Raw genomic sequence first — 27,962 nt, 5'->3', positions numbered from 1 at the left:
TCACTTGCCAGAGAGCTTTAACCGGTGGCCTAATTAAGTCACAAGTCCCTTAACCTTTGCCAACAGAGTTAAGCCCTGGGGAGCATAACAAAGGTATATTAGCCTTACCACTCTTCCCTTTCCAACCCTTTCATGTTTTAATATCAGAACTAAATAGGCATGAGTACTTAAAATCTAACAATAACCCACATTTCTGCTAGACATATTTAGTAAGCCCATACTGCTACTTATCAAGATAATTGCAATATCCATTCAGAAAGGGGAAAAAATACTAATTAATCTGCTTAACTTCACTTACAACAGATAGTCTGCAGTGCCATTTAGTTGTCCACCATAAAATTACTGAAATGCATCTAAATAATCAAACAAAAATTGTCAAATCTAACAAAATCCCAATTTAACTTTGGCTAAGCAAGCTGACCAAAGCATAGCCAGTTCTGAAGCCCGCTATAAAAGGAATGTTGGAGTAGGTAGACAACCAACATTAAATCAACAACAACATACCGAGTGCAATTCCAAAATTGGGGTCTAAACAACATACTTGATTTTATTGAATAAAATTCTAATCAACACAATTGAAACTAATACTTCCCAGAAAATGTATAAATAGCAGCTGCAATCGAACTTATTTCACATAAACCAATAGAATAAACTAACTAAATTTAACAATAAAACATGAAATTCATTGTAAATTAAAGCAAAAAAAAATTATTAGGTTTATGGAAGCAAAAAGGATTATTTGCAAGTAAAAAAGAATACTTGACAGATGTGGTGGGAAATTGGAACAACGCGATTTATCATATCAAAAAATAAGAATTCTGAGCATCATCATGCATGAGAGCATACATTAGTTGCAGTAATAACAAATTCACAATGTCTTCAATTTAACATGCAAGAAAATTACCATCAGAAACATGCAAAAAAATCACCGAATTTGGAAAAGAAATTTCTAACAGATGTACATTCAGTAGAGGTGAAAATCGAGAAAAAGAGAGGTGAGACTTAAATTTTTTGATTTAAATTTATCTTGAAACTGATAATATCTAGTTCGGGTGAAGCAAAAAGGCCGCAACTTAAAATACAAATGTGGATTCTACCAAATGAAGTGTAATGAATCAAAAAATCACATAAAAATTCACTAAAACAAAGAACTCACAGTTCAAAAAGGTCAACATAGTGAAGGAAACAAATAAAATCTATGAAAGTATGAGTGAAAGAAGATAAATAATAGATGGTTTTGAACAGTGACCTGGATACCCTTCCAATTCTTTACCGTTTTCTTTGAAATGTCTTCACCGATTATCTTTGGAGAGAGACCAAGTCGATTGATTTTTTTGGAGTGAGAGAACTCGTCGCTTCGACTAAATCTCTGGTGATTCGATGAATCTTTGACGAGCTATTTTTGTGCATTTTCTTAGTACACGTGTTTAACAATGGTGTTGACATGTGTTTGAGTTTCCATGGAGAGGAGAAAGTACCCATAAAATGTACCATTTAAATTGCTTTTCGTACAATTCCTTTGAGTTGTGATAGTACAATTTACATTACTTTAAGTACAATAATGGGATGCTGTGTTCGTCTAATCTAAGTCCCATTTCTATATAGGAGTAATATATAAAGCTGGATATTAGATATGTTGACGTGGCGCTCTCTGAGGCCAAGAAACCTATTTATCTATTTTATTTTATTTTTAATGTTTTTTATATATTATTCCTATCAGTTAATTATTTTCTCCATCTAATTAAACACCTAATAATAACAATAACTACATTAATTCTCCTCTCCCAATTAACAACCCTTGCCTTTTTCATTGTAACAGCCAATTATGACACGTCAATTGGCCTTCTCTCAAACCCAAACATTTAGCTGATTAATTTGATAACCGTCTACCGTTTCATCTTCGACTAATAATGATTATTGTATTTAATTGTAATACTAAATTATCCGGGTTTTTTAAGAGTAGTATTTAATTGTTTGTATACATTTTGGAAATCAGAAATTTGCGAGGTCTCTATTCAAAATTGAAATTCATAGCAATATTCTACAATTTGCTAAAAAAAAACTAAAAATTTCATATGAAATCCGACCTCCAATAGTTTTTCTTGAATCTCTGAAAATGAAGAATATTTTGTCTAAATAAGAGGTTAGTAGAGTGGATCAGACAACAATATATATTTTTTCAGAATTGATTTTACAGAGTATTTCATTTTTCTTGGATCTCTGAAAATTAAGGTCATAATGAATTGATATTAGACATGTTGATGTGGCGCTCTCCAAGACCAAGAAACCTATTTATCTATTTTCTCATAATGAATTGATAGAAGGAGAGTCAAAAGGTGACGTAAAAAATGGTTGATAGTTTGCTAAAGCTATTTCGTATAAAAGCTCTTCTTATTTTAAATTCTTTATTCTTCCTTTAAATTCTTTTTTGTTTCTTTAATTTCAATTACCATAGAGAATTCACATTAGCAAATTTGAACCAAAAAAGCAGTGCATGTACAAGGAAGAAAATGATTTAAGATTTGAGATAATTTTTCTTATTTTTTGTTTCAATTTAAGTATTTCATAATAGTTTTTGAAGTAGAATAGTATACACATATTTTATCATTGATATATTATATGCCTAAATGTTTAGCATTTATTCTCATGTTCGAAGCTAAAACAAGAATTTATAGTTGTAGTTCTTATGCTTAATAACATATTAGTTCTATCTTTTATTTATTAATATTGTAAGATTTTCTTTCTTGGTACAATATATATATATATATATATATTTATTTGTTTGTTTGTGAAAAATTGTATCTTGTATGAAGCGCAAATAAGGTCATGATTAATCTATGTGGCATGTAAAATAATTTATCTTAAATCTCTTTTCTTGAGATTTTTCCTTATTTTTTCATCATACAATTTGTTAAATAATTAAAATTAATTCTATCGCATAAATTACATTTAATTATATCTCATGAATTATAAAAACTATCCAATTATTTGAGATTTTCTATTTGAATAACATGTCCTTTTCTTTTTTATTTTTCAATGCATAATCTCCTAATTAAATGGTCTTAAAAAAAGCCTCAAAAATAAATGTTGAACTAAAGTGCACATATAGTCTTCCTTTACATATGCGGTTTTTACTTACATTTCATTTTTTATCTTTTAACTTTGTAATTAATAAATCAAAGAGCCTTCTTTATTACTATTCATTAGATATAAAAGAATTTGAAGTTGGTGTGGTGAAGAAATTTATATACATTTCATATTTTATCTTTTTAACTTTAATTTGTAATTAATGTTTTTGTTAGCTATGATTTGTTTTTGCCCTCCTTTTTCAGATTTAATATGTTTCCATGTATGTGTAAATTATTTTTAATGTGTAAAATTTTGTGCTTGACTAGACTTTTTTATCAGTGCAAAATTGGAGAATTTGGAACTTACAATCCTTTTTTATTTGACAATTGCTGTAAATTATTCGTTTGGTATAAGAATAAGGTAGAATATCTAGGATCAAAGGTTGAAACTAAATGTATAATTTATTTAAGTATAAATATAGGTTGGACTATAATTTTAAAATAACTTTGTCCACAAACCAAATGATTTTTTATGGAATATGATAGGAGCAGGATATATGGATTCAATTTCCTTCTTTAAAGGGTCTTTCACAATACAAGTTAGCTCATGCGTGATCTTTTGAAGTATCAAATGATTTTAAAAAAATAACTACAACCACAAGTTATTATTGTGATCACTAAATCTACATCTTTTTTCCGTTAACATAACTTTACCAGTTGTTATATCAATTTCTGGACTTCCATTTTTTTAATGTATATATTTCTATGAATATATTAGCTTTTTTATGATTTTATTTTAAAATGATAAGTAATTCTTTTCATCCGTTGCTAACCTTCCTCCAATTGCTACTTTTAATTTTAAGATTGCTTTTTCTTGGACTAAAATTCTCTAATTCCTTTAAGACTAAATTTACCTCTTTTATGAATAATACAAATTACCTCTAAATATATTAACTAAATAACGGTTATTATTTTTAATAATTAAAATGTTTGTGGACAAAAAATACGTAGCAAGGACAGTCTACGAGACTAATGTTACATATTCATTTTTCCTCTGATATGAGGGTATAGCTTTTTTTTTCGTATGAGATGATTTTTTCGCGATAACTTTATGACATTTTTATTCTTTCTTTTATATGCATTATTTATACGTTTGATCAGTTCATTTTTATATTTTGCATAAGTATATCTTAAATTTGATATTCTAATTGTAATTTTTCATAAATTAAATTTAAAAAGACCGCGCGTAGCGCGGACAATTTCACTAGTTACTTATAAGAGGAATATAAATTCATATTTCAGAAATAATAATAATAAATAATAATAATAATAATAATAAAATAATAATAATAATAATAAAATAAATAAATAAATAATAATAAAAAATAAAAATAATAATAATTATTATTATTATACTAATAGATGTTAGGGTTAATTCAATATGGGCAATTTGGGAATTGTATAAAAGAATTAAGGGCAAAAAGGTAATATACTTGGTCAACATAAAAGGGCTTTTAAGTTTAAAAAAAAAAACACCCCTCACCTAGCTTGTAACTTTTGGCTTAAAATAATACTCCCCGGAGCAGATCCAGTGGAGACGGGGAACGAAGGAACTTCCGGAGTGAAGGTTCAGACTTAAGGCTAAGGGTCACTTTGATAATTGTCAAACACTTTAATAAGTCAAAAACTGACTTTTAAGTCAGTTTGACCAGCTTAAAAACCCATCAAAACAGGCTCTAAATCCTTATGTTTGACTCCATTTCTCATTTGAATCCTTATGTTCACGATTTTGTCAATTGAACCCTTAAATTCATTAAAACACAATACTTTAAATCTTTTTCTTATTCTATGTGTGTGAGTGTAGCACAATTGCATACACATGGAATTTCCACGTCATTTTGTAGAATTTCATGTCATTTTTAATGCCACGTAAGAAATTAAATGTTAAAAAAAATTTAAAAAATTTGCACATTAAAATTTTCAATATCATGTTCTTCATATTTGCTCATAATTGAGCACTAAATTCATGTCAAATTGATCTAGTTCTTCCTATTTGACATGAAATTTTTTACACTAAAAGCTTACCAACACAAACTCAATAATTTTCCATCATAATTTTGAATTAATTTCATAAACTCACAAAATCCATTTGTTATTCTTCAAGCTTCTTCATGAAGTTTATCAACTTTTCAGTATACACCATTACTCTTCAAGATTTCAAAATTATCTAAACTTCAACCTTTCACAAACAAGATTCGAAAACCCAGATTTATAAAGTGTGTAATTCAACCAAGATTCATAGAGAAGAAATTTGACTTTCAAAATTAAGGAAAATAAAATGATAAGAGATTTGGTTGGGTGGGGTGAGGGTGTATTAGGTTTTAAAAGGTGTGAATGAAAAAATGAAGAGTTGTGACTTTTATGAAGGTATTGTAACTTTTATGAAAAGTTGCGACTTTTATGAAGAATTGTAACTTTTATGAAAAGTTGTGACTTTATGAAATGTTGTGACATTTTCGAAAGATTGTGACTTTTCTAAAGGGTTGTGACCTTTCTCGTAAGGCACAATAAGAATTTTTTCACACTACTCTTTGTTTTCTATAAATTGAGGGAATTTCTCTCATTTTAAGAGAATCAATTTTCTAGACTTTTTCTACTACTACTAAATCGAGTATTCTAAGTGTACTTTACCACCGTTGAATGGCTCGCTGACACCGTGATTTTAGGTACCGATACATCGATGAGTAAGATTGTTCTATCCTGAGAGGATATATTCCATTAACCTCGGGTACTTGAGGGGAATAATTTTCTTAAGGGGACACTGTGGATTCAGTAGGCTCGATTTTCTTCTTTAAGAAAAATATTTTGTATATTGTTTCTAATATGTTTCTGATTCTATTTTCTCTACTGGTTTTAATTTTCTAGTTTTGAAAATGATCTTTAAACTTTGTTGTTTCTTATCAAGTTTTTCAAAGTTTTTGTTTTAAGTATCTTAGAAATGCATAATGAACAACAGGTTGGGGGCGGATGTTAAGAAGAAGATGATGGGGTAGGGTGGGGTTGGTGGGTGGTTTCAAGGAAGAAGGAGAGGGTGGGGTGGGGGGCTGAAGGAAGAAAAAGTTGCAGGCGAGGGAGTAGGGTGGGATAGGGGCTGAAGGGTTGATTTTAATTATTTTTTTAATGATTTTTAATATAAAAAATGTATAGTCACTCGCTTTAAGGCGTATGTAGTCAAGTTTTTTTCCAACTCAGCAATATTAGTGCCACATAAGTTCGGTCAATGGTTAGATGTGTTTAAAATATTGTGTTTTAGTCAGTTTAAGAATTCAATTGACAAAGTCGTGAGTATAAGGGTTCAACTGACCAACGGAGCCAAGTACAAAAATCTCTCAGGTCATTCCACTTTTTAGAATTAATTAAAGGATCATTTTATATAAATAGTACAATATAATACATTACTTACAAATTATGGTATAATATATATTCTAACTGAAAATAACATTAATTTTGTTACAAAAAATAACAAAAAACCTTTTCTTTTAAAGTGAGAGGGGAGGAGAGAAGGCATTAAATCGGAATCATGATAAACCGATCAGCTTCGATCAAAGCACGATTGGGCTTCCATTTCCTTCTTTTCCTCCGCCTCTAATCTCACATCTACAACTTAATAATTATAGTATTTTTAATATAAATATATTATAAATATTATATGTAAATTTCAATTTTTTTGGTACTATTTAAATTAGTTTACAATGTTAGAAATGTATTATATTTATTCTGGAATAATAAGTGTTGAATTTATAGTAATGTATAATATAGAATTCGAATTGTATTATAACTATCGTTTATATTTATACAATTATAATACAACTTTAAATATAGATTTTCGGAGCTTCATCTCTTCTTTTTCGTAATAACCACCACTAGACCACCAATTGTTTATATTTAATACAGTTTTGATACAACTTTAATACAATTTTTCAGAATTTCACCTAATATATAACTAAAATATTTTCAATACAAATATATTATAAGTATTGCATTTGAATTTCAAACCTTCGGGTACTATTTAAATTAGTTTGCATTATTATAAATGTATTATATTTGTTTTGGATTTATAACTATCGAAATTATAGTAATGTATAATATCTAGTTCGAATTGTATTATAACTATCGTTTTATTTATATAATTTTAATACAACTTTAATACAGATTTACAGAGCTTCGCCTCTTCTTTTTTGTAATCACCACCACCGTACCATTGATTGTTTGTATTTAATAAAGTTTTGATCAAAATTTAATACAATTTTTCAAAACTTCACCTAATATACAATTTTATATCAAATAGTTATTAAAGCTAAAATTATGTTATATATGGTGATCAAAATAAAGTAACACTTAAAAACGTAATTAATCAAATAAAATATATTATTTATGTAAAAAATCCTTAGAAGGTTGTTAAGTTAAACCATTTTTTTCTTTTGATAAATTATCACTTCATAATCGTTAGATCCACAATCACAATCATCATCACCGTACAATCATTATTGCCAGTTGACATAACCACAACTACCGGTCAACGCCATTATCATTACCAACTACTTTCAATCATGATTTTATCGCCATCAATGCTAATCTCTACAACATTAACCACATTCACTGTTACAATTGTCATTATTGTTAATATGTTAGTCATCACCGATATATACATTCTCTACCCTTACGGACACCCAAACAATTACAATCAATCACTATCATTATCGTCAATCATCGTCAATTAACAACATTGCCTACCATTATTGTACCCAACAACAACAATCAGTCACTATTATTACCATCTTTTATTACTATCAACCTTGTGACATTACAATTGCTATCATTATTATCGTAATTATCAATCATCATCACCATTATGAATAATAACCACCACAATTACCTCCATTATCATAGTCATCGCCATCATAAAATCACATTCGCCACAACCAACCTATAACACCATCCTCACTCAACCCTTAGTTACCATTGCCAATACAATCTTGAATTACCGTCAACCATTATTGTAGAATTTAATAATATTTAAATTATCTTATTATTTTTCTAATAAAAATAAGTTGTAATATCCAAATATTTACAAAATAAATACTAATTTAATATTCCATATATATATCTTTAAGATGTCATGTAAACATCAAGTTTTTATTCAAAATGTCCCCTAAGATTTCTAAGGGAAATTTCATTTGACATTCCTATACAGTAGGGTACTAATAGGCTTTTTTTTTTTTTTTCAGTCCAATTTCCTAAAATCCAAGTACGAAGCAACCACCATGTTCATTTTCTCCATTGTCAAATCATTGGGCTGCACACAACCTGTTTGATAATATTACTATATGAAAAAATAAGCAAATACCAATCGCGATCTGGATTCTCCTCACTTTCTATCACTCCATCACTCAATTCTCCTACGCTGATCCACATTCTGGCCACCCATATCGCCGCTGCAACCCCACTACTGACGCCGTCTGCAACCACCTTCGTCAGCCGCCGTGCCATTGCGAATCCAGATCCAGTCTAAACCAACTCGGGAATGGCTTCTTCGGAAGCCGATTCCCGGCTAAACCAAGTGCTAATCCCAGCCCTTGAGAAAATTATCAAGAATGGATCATGGCGTAAACATTCAAAGTTATCCCACGAATGCAAATCCGTTATCGATTTCCTCACGAACCCATCTTCAACCCCACCCACTTCCCCGTCTGCCGAACCCGATCCGGATTCGGCAGAACATCCCGGAGTTCTTCTAGATCTCTCTTTCAATGATTCTGAGCTTATTCTTAGCCCTTTTATAAACGCTGCTGGTTCAGGTCATCTTAAGATTGCTGAAGCTGCACTTGATGCTGTGCAAAAGCTCGTTGCTCATGGTTACCTTCGTGGGGAAGCGGACCCGACTGGAGGCCCAGATGCGAAGTTTCTAGCGAAATTGATCGAGTCTGTTTGTAAATGTCATGATTTGGGAGATGATGCGGTGGAATTGCTTGTAATTAAGACTATTTTATCTGCTGTAACATCGGTTTCAATTCGAATCCATGGGGATTCTTTGTTGCAGGTTGTCAGGACTTGTTATGATATTTATTTGGAGAGTAAGAATGTGGTGAATCAGACTACGGCTAAGGCTTCATTGGTTCAAATGTTGGTGATTGTCTTCCGGAGAATGGAGGCTGATTCATCTACCGTGCCATTGCAGCCTATTGTTGTGGCGGAGTTAATGGAACCAGCTGAAAAAGCTGATGCTGATGGATCAATGACATTGTTTGTTCAGGGGTTTATAACCAAAGTGTTGCAGGACATTGATGGGGTTTTCAATGCGGGGACTCCAAGGGTGGGGGCTACAACTACTGGTGCTCATGATGGGGCATTTGAGACAACTACATCAACTGTGGAGTCCACAAATCCTGCTGATTTGTTGGATTCCACGGATAAAGATATGTTGGACGCGAAATATTGGGAGATTAGCATGTATAAAACGGCGTTGGAAGGGCGAAAAGGGGAGCTGGTGGACGGGGAGGGAGAAAGGGATGATGATTTGGAGGTTCAAATTGGGAATAAATTGAGAAGGGATGCATTCTTGGTGTTTAGAGCCTTATGTAAGCTCTCAATGAAGACACCACCCAAGGAGGCAGCAGCAGATCCACAGTTAATGAGGGGCAAGATTGTGGCGCTGGAGCTGCTCAAGATATTGTTGGAGAATGCTGGAGCAATATTTAGGACAAGTGACAGGTATTTACCTACTATTCTGATTAAAATTTATTCTATGCCTCAATTACTTATGCAAATTGCTCATCTAATTACTGTACCCTGGTTCTTATTTCGAAGTAGTATTTTTTCTGTCATTGGTTCATTTTTGATGGCATAAATGTGTCAATGACACATGTTTATTTTTACTTACGCAAAGCTGCTCACTCTGTAATACAACGAGTCCAATCGCTTTCCAACTTGTTTTTTAATCTTCGTTTGTCTTTGAAGCGGTATAGCCTTCCTTTTTCTAATTCCTTGTAGCCACCATCTTTTAGTTTATATTGTATTCTTGCTAGCATATTTTTTAGACTATTCCCAGGGAATTAATATGATTTACAAAATGAAAATCAACATGTGAGTTTCTACACCTTTTGTGCTTCTAAAAGTTTGAAAGTGACCTTTTCTTACTTGGGTTACGGCTCCAAGGCTATTCTGACTAAATCGATGTAAGAAAAAGAAGAAAAAAAAGAGTTGGCCTATCCTACCTTATGCAGGTGAAAGGAATCTTACTGTCGTCATTCTTCTCATATTAGATCATGGCCATGTGCTTCCACTTAGTTGGGGAAACATATAACGTTGCATAACACTGTGATATTTCTGAGGCTTATGCTTTATAGACATTCACCTTCTGTGATTTGGATATCCTGAACTATTTAAAGCCGTCAAACCTTAAGCTTACTCCACTGAACAGCTTTTTAGGCTTCCCTTGCTAGTGTGGAGAATCTTGAAGACATCCTTCAATTCTTTCTTTGGGGGAAAAATTACATATGTGTAAATCCAAAGGCTCTTTTGAGGTCTGTTGGTGATGCTATGAGTAATATCACGAGGAACAAAAACCTTCTGATTTTTTAATTTTTCTTTTTGAAAAACCTGATTTTCGATAGTGGTGTACTCTTCTTGACCCTGTTACTTTGTAAGGGTGACACTCCTTTGGTGCCTTTTTGGTTAATTAGATTGTTCGTACTTCAGATTTCCTATCTATTAAAGATGATTTTTAGTTTAATACATAGCTATTATAGCTTGCCCAATCTTGAGACTTTCGTTATTGTCATGGGATTTGAAACGAATGAAATAAGCAAGCCCAGCTTGCATAATCTTAGCTAGTTAATATTAAGAGAAAATGGCCAAAAGCCCCCCCGACCTATAGTCAGATTCCCAACTACACACTCATACTTCACTCATACTTCACGGGGGTCCTATTATCCTATTATCCCCTGAACATTTTTTTTTACATATTATCTCACCCTTATTTGCGTCATGTCCACATAAACCAGATATAATAAAATGTTTGTTTACATGCGCTGCCAAGTATTGAATGGACCCCAAACTCTAAAATTTCCCTTTATCTTTTCATTTTCCTCTTTCTTTCTCTAAACCCTAACCTTTTTTCAATCACTCCATATTCACCCCATTCTCTTCATGATATGAGATTTCGTTCCAATTGAATTTGAAGAACAATTTTTGAACCCTAACTATGAAATCGGAGAAATTACAAGTCCTAAAGCTTCAACCTTTTTCGAAATTGAAACTACAGTTGAATGCTTTGACAAGTAAATTCAAGTTTTAAGCTGATTTGGGAGAGAATGAAGGAATATACAATTGAAAATTGAGAAAAAGAGGAAGAAAAAGAGAGTTTGATTTTGGGAGAGAATGAGATTATACCATTGGGGATTAATTATAGCTGATTTGGACTCACACCAATACTTTTCTTCAGCTTTTGACGTTTTATTTTCTCTTCTTACGCGCCTAAGGGTGTTCTCACCTTCTTCGACATGTTAGCAAATAAGGGTGAGATAATATGTAAAAAAAAAATGTCAAGGGGGGTAATAGGACCCCCGTGAAGTATGAGTGTGTAGTTGGGAATCCGGCTATAGGTTGGGGGGGCTTTTGGCCATTTTCTCTAATATTAACTACAATTTGTAGGTATGAGTTCTTGAGAAACTGCTTGCTGTAATCAATTCCTAGTTACTGTTACAGACTTGCAGTCTATTTCTTAGTTATTTCCTGGAACATTGTGTAACAACTCATGGACTGCTGGTGGTTGAACTTGAAAGGGGGTCTGCTGTGAAGTTTGCCCTAGGAAAATCTCACATTAAAATGGGAGGGGAAAGCTAGGGTCCATATAAAGGTGAGTTCACAATTCTAACTATTGAGACACGTTTTGGGTTTAAATCCTAAGGGGACAAAACCATATGACCCAAAAGCCTTGAGGTGGCGCATGAGGGGTCGACCCAAAGCAGACAATACCTTGGCAGATGGACCTGGGTCGCGACATGTTCAAGTTATGATGGTGTTATCCTTTCACTCGTTAGGCACGAGTCACAGTGTAGTCAACATTTCACATATTTCTGTTAGCCTGATTTCTGCAATAACTTTTCTCCTTCTGGTCGTCTACTGGTTTGGTGCGTAAGTCTCATAACATCTTTTTATTTGAAATTCCAATCAGTGCCTACTCTTAGGTCTTGGCACTGTCTGATTATTTGATGTACTGCAATCAGCAAGGGACTTTTTTTGCATCTTCCAATTTCAATAATAGTTGATCCGTTCATGGTTATTTTTGGTTTTAATTGTTTTTTTTTAAAATTCTTACAGGTTTTTAGGTGCTATTAAGCAGTACTTGTGTTTGTCACTGTTGAAAAACAGTGCTTCAAGCCTCATGATTGTCTTCCAGCTTTCGTGCTCAATTTTTATTAGTCTGGTTGCAAGATTTAGAGCCGGCCTCAAGGCAGAAATTGGAGTTTTCTTTCCCATGATTGTTCTTAGAGTATTGGAAAATGTTGCTCAACCAAATTTCCAGCAGAAAATGATAGTGCTTCGATTTCTTGAGAGGCTTTGTATTGATTCACAGATTTTGGTTGATATATTTCTCAATTATGATTGTGATGTCAATTCGTCAAACATATTCGAGAGGTATCTTTCAAATCCTATTGTCTGTATTATTTAGTTAAAAAAAATTCTCCTGAGTATGATTTTAAATTTCAATCTCTGGTTCCTCCTTTATTATCTGCAAAATTTTTTCAGAATGGTCAATGGGCTTCTTAAAACTGCTCAAGGTATACCTCCTGGTACCACAACAACTCTTTTGCCACCACAAGAATCAACCATGAAGCTAGAAGCAATGAGGTGCTTAGTGGCTATCTTGAAGTCTTTGGGAGATTGGATGAACAAACACTTGCGTATTGCAGATCCTCTTTCAACCAAAAAGTATGAGGCACCTGACAGTAACTCTGAACCTGGGATTCTTCCCATTACAAATGGCATTGAGGATGAGCCTACTGAAGTATCAGATTCTCATTCTGAATCCTCTAGTGAAGTTTCTGATGTTTCTACAATTGAGCAGCGCCGTGCTTACAAGCTTGAACTTCAGGTAGGTGATCAATAACTATTCTGATTGCCAAAAGAATTGTCATGAGCAGTGTCTGTGACATTTTGTAATTTGAAACTTGTGCAGGAAGGTATATCTCTGTTTAATAGGAAACCCAAGAAAGGCATTGAATTCCTGATCAATGCTAATAAAGTGGGGAACTCACCAGAAGAAATTGCGGCATTTCTTAAAGATGCCTCTGGTTTGAATAAGACCTTAATAGGTGATTACCTGGGGGAAAGGGATGACTTACCATTGAAAGTAATGCATGCGTACGTGGATTCCTTTGATTTCCAAGGAAAGGAGTTTGATGAGGCCATCAGGGCCTTTCTACAAGGATTCAGATTGCCTGGCGAGGCACAGAAGATTGATCGAATCATGGAGAAGTTTGCTGAACGGTACTGTAAATGCAATCCAAAAGTTTTTAGTAGTGCAGACACTGCCTATGTCCTTGCTTACTCAGTTATATTGCTTAACACTGATGCCCATAATCCTACAATCAAAACCAAGGTATGCTTTTCGTTTTGCAGGAGGTGTTTGCTTATGCCCATTTCAGTAAATCAGCCTGATATCCCCTTTTTTATTCTGTAGATGTCAGCTGATGATTTTATAAGAAACAATCGCGGAATTGATGATGGAAAGGATGTGCCAGAGGAGTATTTGAGATCTTTGTTTGAGAGGATATCGAAAAATGAAATTAAAATGAAAGACGATAACTTGGCTCTCCAACAAAAGCAGTCTCTGAACTCTAACAGGATTTTAGGTTTAGACAACATTTTGAATATTGTTGTCCGTAAGCGAGGAGATGAAAGTATGGAGACTAGTGATGATCTTGTCAGACACATGCAGGAGCAGTTCAAAGAGAAAGCTCGCAAATCTGAGTAAGATTCACTAGATAATTATTCTATGCTTTGACTGCAAAGTTACATTCTTGATGTATTATCTTACTTCCGTCATTCTGTATTATTCTTAACAGCTCCTTTTTTAAAACTCTCTGTAGCAATTTCCTGTGAAGATATCAAAATGAAAGCTTTAAAAGAATTACGTATCAATCTGCTGCAGAAAACTGATTTCCTTTTTTTATTCGTTCTGTATTTTTTTTGTTAGATCAATCTTCACACATTCTTATTGATAAGGAAGCCTTAGAAGGATATGTCATAGTATCAGTGCTTATGATATCTTTAGGGAGAAGAAATATGTAATATATTCATTACTCAAGGTCAATCTTGTGTACCACCTTACATTCCATTGCGTGATTAACCTAGATCACCTTGAAATCGACTTGCATTTGCAGGTCAGTTTATTATGCTGCAACAGATGTGGTGATCCTCAGATTCATGGTTGAGGTTTGCTGGGCTCCGATGTTGGCTGCCTTTAGTGTTCCCCTCGACCAAGCTGACGACGGTGTTGTGATAGCTCTGTGTTTGGAAGGATTCCGTTGTGCAATCCATGTCACTGCTGCAATGTCCATGAAAACACATAGGGATGCTTTTGTGACTTCTCTTGCAAAATTCACTTCTCTTCACTCACCTGCAGACATCAAACAGAAAAACATAGATGCAATCAAGGTTTGTGTTTGCTCCTGCCTTTTCATGCCCATGCCTCTACTGTGCTGAGTTGATCTTTTTGTTGTTGATATGCATTTTAGTGATGCTTATTGTTAGAATATGATATTTCTCACACTTATCAGCTATGCGTTTTTCTTTTTTTTGGTAATGAGACCATGCATAATATTCATGAAACTCTGGATGTATGCATTGTTGTCAGGAGTTAATGTTTTCCCCCGAGCTAATGACTTATCTGATCTCAAGCATCGAAGTGAATGATTTACCAAAAGAACTTCCTTTGTGTTGGTAACTGATAACACAGTTTTGTAACATTAGGAAGTTGGCACCATGAAGTTCTAAACAAGTTAGAGTTGATTGTCATGATGAACTGTAGGGAAAATCGTTGGAATTGATTAATTGAGCCAATGTACCTTCTATGGGTTAAGGTTGTGCTGTAGTTTCATTAGTTTAACGTACCCCTTTAATTCAGTTCCAGGATGCTATTAGCTTGTGAAACCACAGCTCCACTGATAATGAAACAATATGTTATGAACCCAAGATGATGTTTGAGTCAAATAACTGTCAATATAGTTGGGCAATGATCTTAGTTTGATTGTAGCTTTCAGCTTTCTTTTAGGCATAACATCTAATGTGTCAAAGGATGGATTCACAACATTTTTTTAATACATAAATGAATTTAGACTTCTCTATGTCAAAATTGTTTTATTCTCCACCCCTAGATAATGATTAGTTGTAACCTTTGGTCAACACCTATTCTGACAAGTCAACATACAATTCAAACTCTCATCTTGATAACCGTCCAAGCTGAGTGTGGAGATCTGGTAATAGACTAATAGTTATGTAACAAGCCAAACACCAAAACCATAGTTTGACTAAATTTTGTTCGAGAATGATCTTCAGATGAAGTTATGAATGCAAAAGATAAGGTACTGGTCTGCCTAACAGATGTCAGTGCGTTGGTAAGTTAGAAGACTTAAAAAGTACACTTCTGGCTGTTTATAGTGCTTATTAAATCTGCTACATTTTAGGATCGTATAGTAATTTTTCCCTATGCTACTTACAATTTTTCATACCCTGTCTCTCTTTGAAGCCTAATTCCAGATTTTTGCACATTCCCGTTATTATTTTGAGAAACCTGTGGTCTAGATTTAGCTCTCCAACTCCTCTTTACTACCAAACTCTTTTGTTCCGTTGTTTCTTAAATTTTCTCCTTTTACTCACAAAATGGATTTTGGAAACTGCTGCAGTTATCCTATTTTCATTGACCTAATATCTGCTTAAGCCTGAGTTATCAAAAAAAAAAAATATCTGCTTAAGCCTGCCCAAAGAAATGACTAATTCCTAGGAGGCCTGGATACTCAGAAAATTCATGCTCGATTTCACATTAAGTTGGGTTAACTTGGAATTTGGACATTGGGTTCTCAAAGTTTTAGGAGAAAGCATCCCTAGAAATAGTCTTAAGTTCAGTAACTGATCTAATAAAATAGCTTAATATTTTTGTCACCAATTCCCAAGACAAGGTGCAGCATGGTTCACAAATGCTATACCTTATATTTCATAAGTTAAGTTCTGACTACCTTGACTCTTACTGAAGGCTAAGGGATTACATGCTAAATATCAAGTACCAATAGAGTTCCTTTACCTTTGCTCTCACACAAGGCAGGTTTTTTCTTGGATTTTGTTAGTATGCTCAACTGATAGAATAAACATCTTTTCCACACTCCCTTCCCAGCCTGATGACAATAAGAAAAGAGAAACAAAGAAGGTTTATATAACAGACAAAATATTATGGGCTCATTTTTTGCCTCTTAAAATTGGAAATTTCAATTGACCACATGAGATTCAATTTTATATATATTCTGAACATTTTCAAGTTGTCCTGTAAATTTCAGAAGATTAATCTATGATGCGAAGAAACTCTAAAGACATTTTGGATTGTCTTGGTTAACCACATTTTCATCGCGTAAACCAAAATATCAAAAATTGAAGCACCCACAAAACCAATCTACTTGAAATAAAGAAACTCCCATGGTCCTTCATCAAAAAAAGAAACTCCGACTGTATAGTTATTTTCAGTTTTTGCAGACAGGTCCCCTCAACTGTCAGTTAATTATACTTTGTATTGTTAAAAAAAAAAGGTTACACACACCTCTTCAAAAGATCTCTTCATGTTTTTTGTGCTTCAAACATGATGTAAACACCTATTTATTTTTTTGACAAAGAATGTAAACACCTATTTATGAAATTGTTATAATAATCTATTTAGATATCAAAAAGAAAAAATGCATTTAGCAGAGCAAAGAGGGTCAATAATGGGTTACTACCTGATATGACACTGTATTCAAAGTAGATGGTTAAAATTTTATCTAGAAATTGTGAACATTTAGAGTGCCAGGATTTCTACCAGAAAAGATGATGGTTGTAAAATTTTGTGGATCCAACCAAATAGAACTGGTGGAGGATACCTCTCAGCATCAATTCTATGCTACCCATAGTCACACTTGGTATTATGACTCAGTTGGCCTTTTATAACATGTGGGGGTATAAGAGACTTCAGTGGGCTCTTTGGCTTCTCTTTTACTCTGGACTTTCTTTTTCTCAACCCTCTTCTCCCCCCTTTGGACTAATTAGACAACCTTAAGCTCTTTCATTTTTTTCTTTGTTTCTTTAGCTGGGATTAAACTAAATTTTACTCAAATCGAAGAAACAAAATTCTTCCTTGTATGAATTTGCCTGCACCTCCTTGCAGATAGGCGATTTTCATTTGTTTAATGAAGGTGTTGTTGGCAAATATTCTTGTTAGGGAACATTTTTTTTTTGTTTTGCATTTGCCTTTAACTACACTGCTCATGTGATTTTAGGTTCTAGATTTATCATATTCTGGTGGGACTTTAGGTATGTTAGTGGACTGCTCATTGCTGACCAAGTGGCAAATGTAAAAGCAGGACCACATTTTCTTGTCAAAGTAACAAGTAGTCTGGAATTCGTTTTAGCCGAGTGTTTAGTTTCCCTGTGGCAGTGCTATTAAGTAGTCTTCGGAATGAAAGAAATTGTTTTCTTGGAAAACATTTTCCAGGAAAGTAAGTGGGTTTCTTTCTTATTTTCTCGTGTTCAGTATGTAAACAAAAATTATTATCCTTAAAGCATTTGTATTAATCGAGATAAATATTGTGGGGAATGGGGGGTAGGAGTGCAGGGTGGTGGGGATGGGGTTTATGTAAGACTAATATATAGTGTCTTCGGTATGAAGGAAATTGTTTTCTTGGAAAACATTTTCCAGGAAAATTAGTGGGTTTCGTACTTATTATCTTGTGTTCGGTATGTAAGCAAAATTATTATCCTTGAAGCATTCGTATTAATCGAGATAAATATTGTGGGGAGTGGGGGGTGGTGGGGATGGGGGTTACGGGGGTGCAGTGAAGACGAGGTGTGTTGAAGGGTGGGAAGGACACAATCATTGTGGAACACCACTTGTTGGTATTCGTTTTCCCTACTTCCATTAGGGAAGTCATTTTCCTCATTTGTAAGGAATTTGTTTTTCAAAAAAATTGACCAACTGAACCTGGGAAACTCAGTATGTTTCCTTTTTGCTTAACAGGCAATAATTACAATCGCAGATGAGGATGGAAACTACCTACAGGAGGCATGGGAGCATATTCTGACTTGTGTTTCTCGGTTTGAACATTTGCATCTCTTGGGGGAGGGTGCCCCTCCAGATGCAACTTTCTTTGCACTTCCTCGGAATGAATTTGACAAGTCAAAACAAGCTAAGTCTCTCATCCTTCCTGTCCTGAAAAAGAAAGGTCCTGGGAAGATTCAAAGTGCAGCTTCAGCTATGAGAAGGGGTTCATACGATAGTGCTGGTATTGGTGGCAGTGCTTCTGCAGGCATTACGTCTGAGCAGATGAACAACTTGGTCTCTAACTTAAACATGTTGGAACAAGTTGGTGAAATGAACCGCATATTCATAAGGAGTCAGAAATTAAACAGTGAGGCTATAGTGGACTTTGTGAAAGCTTTATGCAAGGTGTCTATGGAAGAATTACGTTCTACTTCAGATCCAAGGGTTTTTAGTCTCACAAAAATAGTTGAGATTGCGTACGTTCTTTGGTTTCTTTTCATGAAGTGTATTGTTGTACTTACCCTTTTACTTCCTGATAACTAGCAGAACTATTGATTCATTTTCTTTAAACAGGCACTACAATATGAACCGTATCAGATTTGTTTGGACAAAAATCTGGCAGGTTCTTGGTGAATTTTTTGTGACCATTGGCTGCTCTGAAAATCTTTCAATTGCCATATTTGCAATGGATTCTTTGCGCCAATTATCAATGAAGTTCTTGGAGAGAGAAGAATTGGCTAACTATAATTTTCAGAATGAGTTTATGAAGCCTTTTGTGATTGTTATGCGCAAGAGTAGTGCTGTGGAGATCAGAGAATTAATCATCAGATGCGTCTCTCAAATGGTTTTGTCTCGAGTCAATCATGTGAAATCCGGATGGAAGAGCATGTTCATGGTATCAAATTTTCTCCCTTTTCTTGCCATTATTTTGCAATCTTGGTAGTGTAAACCATCTTTTGATCTTTGCTTCATTATGGATTGCACATTAATACTGCATATGTGTTCTTTTCTTAAATTGCTAGTTTGTTCTTTTCACCTGATATTCTTCTCTTCTTTTTCTGATTACCCAACGTTTTCAGGTCTTCACCACTGCTGCTTATGATGACCATAAAAACATTGTGTTATTAGCTTTCGAGATAATGGAAAAGATTGTGCGAGACTATTTTCCATATATAACGGAGACTGAGACCACCACATTCACAGACTGTGTTAATTGCCTTGTTGCATTCACTAATAGTAGATTCAACAAAGATATTAGTCTCAATGCCATTGCTTTCCTTCGTTTATGTGCGGCAAAACTTGCTGAAGGTGGTCTTGGCTCCTCAAGGAACAAGGACAGAGAAACTTCTGTGAAGGTTTCACCATCTTCACCTCATAAAGGAAAAGACCACAACATTGAAAATGGAGAATTGACAGATAAGGAGGATCATCTTTATTTCTGGTTTCCACTGTTGGCTGGTAAGGACAAAAGCATTTGACTTAGACCAAAATCTCATGCCTGCAAATCATATGCTCTCTTCTATGACCTTTGACTTTCTAGGACTAAAGTGAAATATTTAGACTAAGATCTCATGCCTGCAAATCATTTGCTCTCTTTCACTGTTCTTTTTAATAAGACAAGTTCAGGCCAACATTCGGTACACTTATTTAAGAAATTACTCTTTTTCTCTTACAGGACTATCTGAACTTAGCTTCGACCCGAGGCCTGAAATCAGAAAGAGCGCTCTGCAAGTGCTGTTTGATACCTTACGCAATTACGGGCACCATTTCTCTCTATCATTATGGGAAAGGGTATTTGAATCTGTACTATTTCCTATCTTTGACTATGTTCGGCATACTATTGACCCTTCAGGTGAAAACTCACCTACTCATGGAATTGATGCTGAAGAGGGTGAGCCTGATCAAGATTCATGGCTTTACGAGACCTGCACGCTGGCGCTCCAACTGGTTGTAGATCTCTTTGTTAAATTTTATGACACAGTCAATCCACTTCTGAAGAAAGTGCTGTTCTTATTGGTGAATTTTGTCAAGCGTCCTCATCAGAGTCTTGCTGGTATTGGCATTGCTGCATTTGTCCGTCTTATGAGCAATGCTGGGAGTCTTTTCTCTGAAGATAAATGGCTTGAAGTGGTTTTGTCCATTAAAGAAGCGGCTAATGCAACTATTCCCGACTTCTCTTTTCTTCTAAATGAAAATAACAATTATTGGTCCCAGGAAGAAGATATGACTGGGAATGGCAATGCAGAAACCACTGGTACAGATACTCCAGATGAGGACTTGGAAAATTTGAGGAGGCACCGTCTATATGATGCTATTGCTGATGTGAAGTGTAGGGCTGCTGTTCAGCTATTATTAATTCAGGTATCCAGAAAAGCCACTACTGTGGATTTAGTTCTAATTCATTTATGTATGCTCTAGCTTAGAGATGGCCACACACTCAACGTAGTATCACAACAGGCAGAGTCATTGGATCGAATCTCACTGACACCCATCATCAAAAATAATAATAATTTATGTATGCTCTCCAGAAGCGAGTGAAGATGGTTGTATACTATGTTAGGAGGAGGTTGTAGTGTTTGAAAGATCTTTTGCATATATCGTGGTTTGTTTGACATGATTAGACACAAAAGATGGGTTATGTGTCAATTATGTGGGGGAAATGTCGGGTTGGCATATAAGATTTGGTTTTTAATATATATGCACAGTTAGAGTCTTTGGACATATGTATGTTTGCTGTGCTGCTGGTGATTCGAGCTCTTCAGTTAGACATGTATATATGGATATACAATAACAAATTTATGTTGGAAATTAATGCTAGTTTAATTGCCTAGAAGGATATATCATGCATCCCATGTTGGAATTGGAGTAATTTGATGACAGTTGAGTATGATATTTTAGTATGGAAAAATAACCAGATAAGTACTCCACTTGATAAACACTCTTATCATTATAATTCATAAGTTGTCAATTTACAGTCTCGTTATTTTAACTCACAGTTTTTAATCAATCTGGAGTTGATACTTGATATTAGTTTATTTTAAATAATTAGAGCTGTAACTAGTACCGCCTTCTCTAAGTTGGTACCAATTTTATTTTATCATAGTCTCATTTAATGTCTGACTATAACTGGGAAAATGAGAATCAAATTACAATTGAACGAAAACTATGGACTCTTGATGCCTTGTCAAATTTCAAACAATATTTCTACTGCTGATACTGTAGCGTGAGCTTAGTAACTGAGAGTATCTCAGAATCCTGTTGGAAGATAGGTGTTTGTGTTTTTGGTGTGGGTTTTGCATCTATTTGTAGTTGTCTACTTGCACTTGGGATATCTTTGTATTGTTAATTTGGTCATTCTCTGAAGTATGGGGCCATGCTGTTGCTTTCTTAAAGGTCATGCCTTCAAAAAGAACATTGATATTATTGAAAACCTTGTATGGTAAATTTGATTAATTGTTCCTTTTTTTGTGTATATCTAGAAAGCTTAATTTCTACCATAATGATCTCTTGCACATTGCAGGCTGTGATGGAGATCTACAACATGTACAGACCTCAGCTGTCTAGCAAAAACATCATTGTTCTCTTTGATGCCATGCATGGTGTGGCATCTCATGCTCATAAAATAAACAGTGACACGACACTGCGGTCAAAGCTGCTAGAGTTCAGTTCCATGACCCAAATGCAAGACCCTCCGTTATTACGGCTTGAGAATGAGGCTTATCAAATTTGTCTCTCATTTTTACAAAATCTTGTGCTAGATAAACCTACTGGTTTTGAAGATTCTGATGTGGAAACTTACCTCATCAACCTTTGCAGCGAGGTCTTACACTTCTATATTGAAATCGCACATTCAGGACAAATGTCTGAGTCATCTCTTGGTGCACAGCTTCGTTGGTTAATTCCCCTGGGTTCTGGTAGAAGGAGAGAGTTGGCTGCACGTGCACCTCTTATCATTGCAACTCTCCAGGCAATATGTAGTTTAGGAGATGCATCCTTTGAGAAAAACTTGTCAGGCTTCTTCCCATTACTTTCAAGCTTGATAAGTTGTGAGCATGGTTCAAATGAGATTCAGTTAGCCCTGAGCGATATGCTCAGTTCATCCGTGGGTCCTGTTTTGCTTCGATCATGTTGAGCTTAGGGTACTCATTATTTCTTTTGCTTTATATGGTAATATTTCTTGTATTTTTGCCAATTTTCCTATCATTTAATATTGCAGAAAGATAGTTTCGGTGCTTCAAAAACTAGTGATTGTTTATATGCCCAGGCATTTAGAACCTTCTGCAGTATATTGAGGGGCTTAGCTCTTTGTAGAGTCATTAGATGTTAGCAGGAGTTCTGATGTTGTATGTGTAGCATTTTCCTCTTTATTATACGAGCAATTTCATGCCTAAGGATTGCTTGTTGTGTATCTACTCAAATTACTTTGTGAGCTTTGTTTATCTGATTAGTTGCAGGGGTTTAGCAATGAAATGTTTCATTTTACAGCTCTGAAGCAGTATAAGATATCCGTGGCGATTCCATTGGTTAGAAGAGAAAGATGTTAGTGTTTGATGCACAGGTATGCGTATGCTAGATTGATGGCTACTTTTTTTTTTCTTTCAAAAAAAAAGTTTATTTCTTATGGTAATGGTGTTTGGGCCAACTTGAAAATAGTTCCGTGTAATAGGACTAAGAATAACTAGGGTTTCTGAACCTTTGAAACTAGTCGGTCTCCTCTTTACACAAGTTTCTGTCTGCTAGATTCTGGCAGATTGACGGTCTCCATTTCCCACCTAGTTTCTGAACCTGTTTCCCTTCTTAAGTTTAGACATATTGATGAAAAATATAGATATCGTTGAGTGGTTAGCTGCCTTGCTGTTTTGTATATCCTTTTAGAGCGAAGTGTTTTGCATGGCTATATATTCCTTTATTTACTTGCTATCACAGTTGCTACTATCGGCTCTCCTTAAAATTGTCAAGTTCTGTTTATGTAGCATTTCTGCAGATTTATCTGCTTCACGTTGTTTGAGATGTGTGCCGTTTGCTGTGCTTCGCTCCTGCAATAGTGTATATTTACTGTGCCTAGTCTCAAAGTGGATTATTGTCACTGATATAATCTACGAGATCATCAACCACTTTTAGATATTTACATATATTTTTGACTTCTGGTTCTCAAAAAAAGGAAAAAGTGTTATGGTTTACTTTACCTCATCTTGTTGATTCTGACTTTCTGAGAATCATATTTTTGTATGTTTTCTATTACCTTTGTACATGTTGAGTGGAGATATTTTCCTATCTTGTAAGGATATTGTTGACTTGGTGCATTCTAATGGTCAATATCATTTGTGCACATTTTCTCAGTGCTTGACCCACAAGTCTCAATCAACTTTCGTAAAATGTGGGGGAAGTAATTACGCCAACTTTCCTAGTTCCCTACTATTCGAATAAGTTGACCAGTATCTCATTTATAATTCTATATATAATGACTCAAAGATCTACCCTACTGGCTCCAATAATTAAAGGGAAAAAAAGGTTTCTTCTTCTACATATCAATGTGAAAGGGAGACTCAAAAGATATTATGACCAAAATATCATGAGTTGTCACTTTTCATGTCTCAAACCATGCTTTTAGTATGTGTTCAGAGTGTTTTTTTTTTTTTTTTTTGGTTTTTCAACCCGGTGTTCAATGCAGGGAACCCCCGACTAAATTCCGGTCGCGCATTATAGGGCTTATTTGGGGTGCCTCTCCCAACAAGATTTTCTCTATATCTAAAGCTCGAACTCGAAGACTTTGGTTAAGGGTGAAGCAGTCCCACCACTATGACCACAACTCATGTTGGTGTGTTTTTACTTGAAGTTTGATAAGAGGACAAGTTGCAACTTAAAAGCTTCTGGATATTTGAAACTTAATACCAATATTTCACTAATGAATTAGTCAATTGTTAGTTTTGTTAATTCAGTAATAAATTTGGCCCAAGAAAAGTATAAAGAAGAAAAAGGATTAGCATATAAGTAGGACGGTGCTATAGAACCGTTTAGGGGTTCTGTAGAACTATTGACTTTAGGTTAAATTTTGTATTTGCATCGATAAATTTATTTAGAATGTATAAATAATTTATTTAAGAATTACCTTTTTTAGAATTTAAACCCCTTAAACTGCGTCTGCATATAAGGAAGCATGATGACAAATATTGCCGGCAACTTTTAAGAGGATATTTGTATATTCCACTAGGAATTAGTCTTGGACCAACACCAATTTTTCGCTTCGACTGAAAAGATACTAATTATGTCTCACAAAGTTTTTTAAAATTTGTAGTTCAAAATTCCTCTTTATTATTTGTGTAACTATAAATGATTTTATTAATAATAAAAGTTGAATTTTAACGTCAAATTATTTTCAATTATAAAAAAAAGTGATACTTATTTTCTTTGGGCTGAATAAAAAGAAAATTATCCTTATATAATTGGGATAAAGCAGTATGTTTGGAAAATTAATTGTCCTAATAAATTTGGAAAAAAAAAACAAATTACCCTTATAGAATTAGGAAAACCTTGTTCTAATAATAAGTTTAGTAAAGGGAAACATACAATCCTCCTAGGATTAGAAAACCTTTCTTTTATTGATTTGAAATTACTTGTGCTCTATATAAGCCTTATAGTTGTGAATCCATAAGCATTACACACTTCCTCTCTTTCAAAGCGAAAAACTTGGATAAATTAAACTCAGTCAAATCTCATTAAATTCATATATTATTTTTTCTCCTTTAGCGATTGTGTGCTAGTTAATCCAAATATTTCTGCGACAAAAGAGTACCTTCTTAGAAAAAAATAAAGGGTTGTTCCTAATTCATATAGGACCGGTAGGCGGTCACAGGGCTATAGTATATATTATTAGAAATTGACAAATATTTTCCCCCAAATTCTCTACTTCTTCACCAATTAATCTCTCTTTTATCTTTCTCCTGGTTTTTCAACATTACTATGGATTCTTTAACAGTATGGTTCAAGTCTATTGGGAAATTTGTTGGACAAATTAAAAAAGGGAAAAAAAACTCAAAGAGAATGGCTTCTGATTTGAGCTATTTATCAGGTTTTGCAACTATGGAGGTATCTAATCAACTGAAATTAGTGTTTAAATTGATTGATACAAATGGGGATGGAAAGATTTCCCCTATAGAGTTAACTGAAATTTTGTTGAGTGTTGGACATCATCAAGAATTGAAAGCTGCTGAAGAATTAGCAGAGATCATGGTTAAAGAAATGGATTGTGATGGTGATGGATTTGTGGATGTGAATGAGTTTTTGAATGTTATGGGGGTGGAAAAAGATGAAGCTAAGGATATTGATGAGATAATTAGACAAGTTTTTCTTGTGTTTGATGTTGATAATAATGGGCTTATTTCAGCTAAGGAATTGAGGAGAGTTTTAATTAGTCTTGGTTGTGGAAATTGTAGTGTTAAAGAGTGTAGAAGAATGATTAAAGGAGTTGATAAAGATGGTGATGGATTTGTTAATTTTGAAGAGTTTAAACAAATGATGGCTGCTGGATGCAATCTTTAGCCCAACATTATGGTTTTTACTCTGTTTTTTTTTTTTTTTTTTTTTGGAGTGTGAGTCTATGACGGGCTTAAATGGAGCGACATAGACAATGAAGATTCAGGTAGTCGATTCNAGGAGTTGATAAAGATGGTGATGGATTTGTTAATTTTGAAGAGTTTAAACAAATGATGGCTGCTGGATGCAATCTTTAGCCCAACATTATGGTTTTTACTCTGTTTTTTTATTTTGGAGTGTGAGTCTATGACGGACTTAAATGGAGCGACATAGACAATGAGGATTCAGGTAGTCGATCCGGAACTTTGATTGAGGTGTAGTTGTTTTTAATTTCTTAATTTGTGGATTTTGTAAGTCCTTTGGTTGTTGGATTATGTAGTGTTTAAAATTTGTTTTAAGTTTTAAGGTAGGATGTCAATGTTATGAAAGCAAGTAGGTAACTCCATATTTAGCATAATTCTCCTCTTTTCAAGTTCTGTTTTTGATGCTTCTGTGTTAAGAAGTGTACATGCTTGTGGGTGTATTTTTCATGTTTTTTTTGTAATAATAGTTTACAAGTATCTTGACTAGTTATGCCCCTCAAATTTGGACAAGTGTGTGTTTCTTCATTTGCATGTCCACTAGTGAAGTTGAACATTTCTTGTAATTATCCCTCTACTTTGTTTTACTTGCCCGCTATATCAAAAATAAAATTTCACTTTTACTTGTCAGCTGTCACTATATATATATATATATATTGTTTTATTTTTTAATTTTTAACATTAATTACTTGAATTTTTTTAAAACAAATTTTCAAGCTTAATATTAAATATTAATTAATAAAAATAGTTATATCAATCATTTTTTTAAAAATAGTATGCTAAATTTAAATATGATAAGTAAAAATAAAAGTGAACAGAGTACATAAAATATGCTTACAAAAGATGTAACAGTAAGAAAATATCGCCATTATTATCGCACAAGTAGAGACAAATATACCCATATATATCATCTACGAGAAATTAATAAGATGAGAAAATGTTTGAATGTTGCTTGTAGAGAGATTTGTAAAAAATACAATAGAATAGTTTTTAGAATAAAAGATATTTTATGTGTAAAAATAAGAAACTAAATTTTAAAAAAAATTGTAAGTGATTTACAAAATCAAATCTCCCCTATATCTCTTTATCTACGAATGTTCATCAAAGACATTTGAATTAAGATTAGTCAAAATTCATTATTTTAAATGCTTCTAAACCTTGATTTAGCTTCATTATTTTCCTCCCATGCCACTTATTAATTAGTTGAATAAAGTATATGGCATGGGAGGAAAAAATATATATATAGCTCTTAATAGTTGAAAAAACAAGAAGAAAATTAAAAGGAGGAAAAAATAAATAAAAGAAAGTCGTTCAAGATCAATTTTAATGAAGGCAAATTAAATATTAAGACATTTAAAATTAAATTATACGTTTGTGCAATAATTATTGTTTATAATGGTCATCAAAGTGCTTGTGACTAATAATCAAAATCAAATTCATTAAGTTTATGATAAGCTCAAATATCTTTATATTTATTTTTGTAAAGGATAATTAAAAAAATTCTAGAAATTGTAACATTCCCTTTCTCTCATTACTGCAACAAAATATTTGTTATCAAGTGATGAAGAAAATTGGTTCCATATCATTTTTGAGGAATATATATCTAATAGTAACAGAAAGTATGAAATAAGAAGCACATTTGATAAGTTTAATTTACACACATATTCCCTATATTCATATCTTCCAAGCTTTTTTTTTTTTTTTTCATTTGATGTCCGATACGATGATATTATAAATGTAATTATTTTTCATATCACGATTAATGAGTATCATCCTAGCTTGGAGTTTTGACATACAAAGATTCAAATTGTCGCTTTTGATCACTGCCATTCCAGCAAAGACGACAACAACAACATACTCATCGTAATCCTAGCAAGTACATTAAAAATTTCCATTAAAATTGTGTATCTGTGCATGATTAGCCAAGCTTTGCTGTGG

At 33.7% G+C, this 27,962-nt stretch overlaps 2 protein-coding genes across 2 annotated transcripts; both read left to right on the top strand.

The window, feature by feature from the left end:
• The first annotated feature begins 8,367 nt into the window (after positions 1-8,367).
• On the top strand, positions 8,368-22,802 carry LOC125871606 (brefeldin A-inhibited guanine nucleotide-exchange protein 2-like). The gene is made up of 11 exons (XM_049552238.1): positions 8,368-9,839; positions 12,450-12,767; positions 12,879-13,224; positions 13,309-13,731; positions 13,813-14,102; positions 14,516-14,789; positions 18,388-18,887; positions 18,985-19,306; positions 19,491-19,869; positions 20,087-20,772; positions 21,932-22,802. The coding sequence occupies exons 1-11, from the start codon at positions 8,653-8,655 to the stop codon at positions 22,541-22,543; spliced, it is 5,337 nt and encodes a 1,778-aa protein (XP_049408195.1). The 5' UTR covers positions 8,368-8,652; the 3' UTR covers positions 22,544-22,802.
• A 2,288-nt stretch (positions 22,803-25,090) lies between these two features.
• LOC125871754 (probable calcium-binding protein CML18) lies at positions 25,091-26,613 on the top strand. The gene is made up of 2 exons (XM_049552420.1): positions 25,091-26,050; positions 26,233-26,613. The coding sequence occupies exon 1, from the start codon at positions 25,372-25,374 to the stop codon at positions 25,948-25,950; it is 579 nt and encodes a 192-aa protein (XP_049408377.1). The 5' UTR covers positions 25,091-25,371; the 3' UTR covers positions 25,951-26,050; positions 26,233-26,613.
• Positions 26,614-27,962: the final 1,349 nt, after the last annotated feature.

The sequence above is a fragment of the Solanum stenotomum genome, chromosome 1 (assembly GCF_019186545.1).
Source record: "Solanum stenotomum isolate F172 chromosome 1, ASM1918654v1, whole genome shotgun sequence".
Lineage (NCBI taxonomy): Eukaryota > Viridiplantae > Streptophyta > Magnoliopsida > Solanales > Solanaceae > Solanum > Solanum stenotomum.
This window is presented reverse-complemented; position numbering and strand designations above follow the sequence as displayed.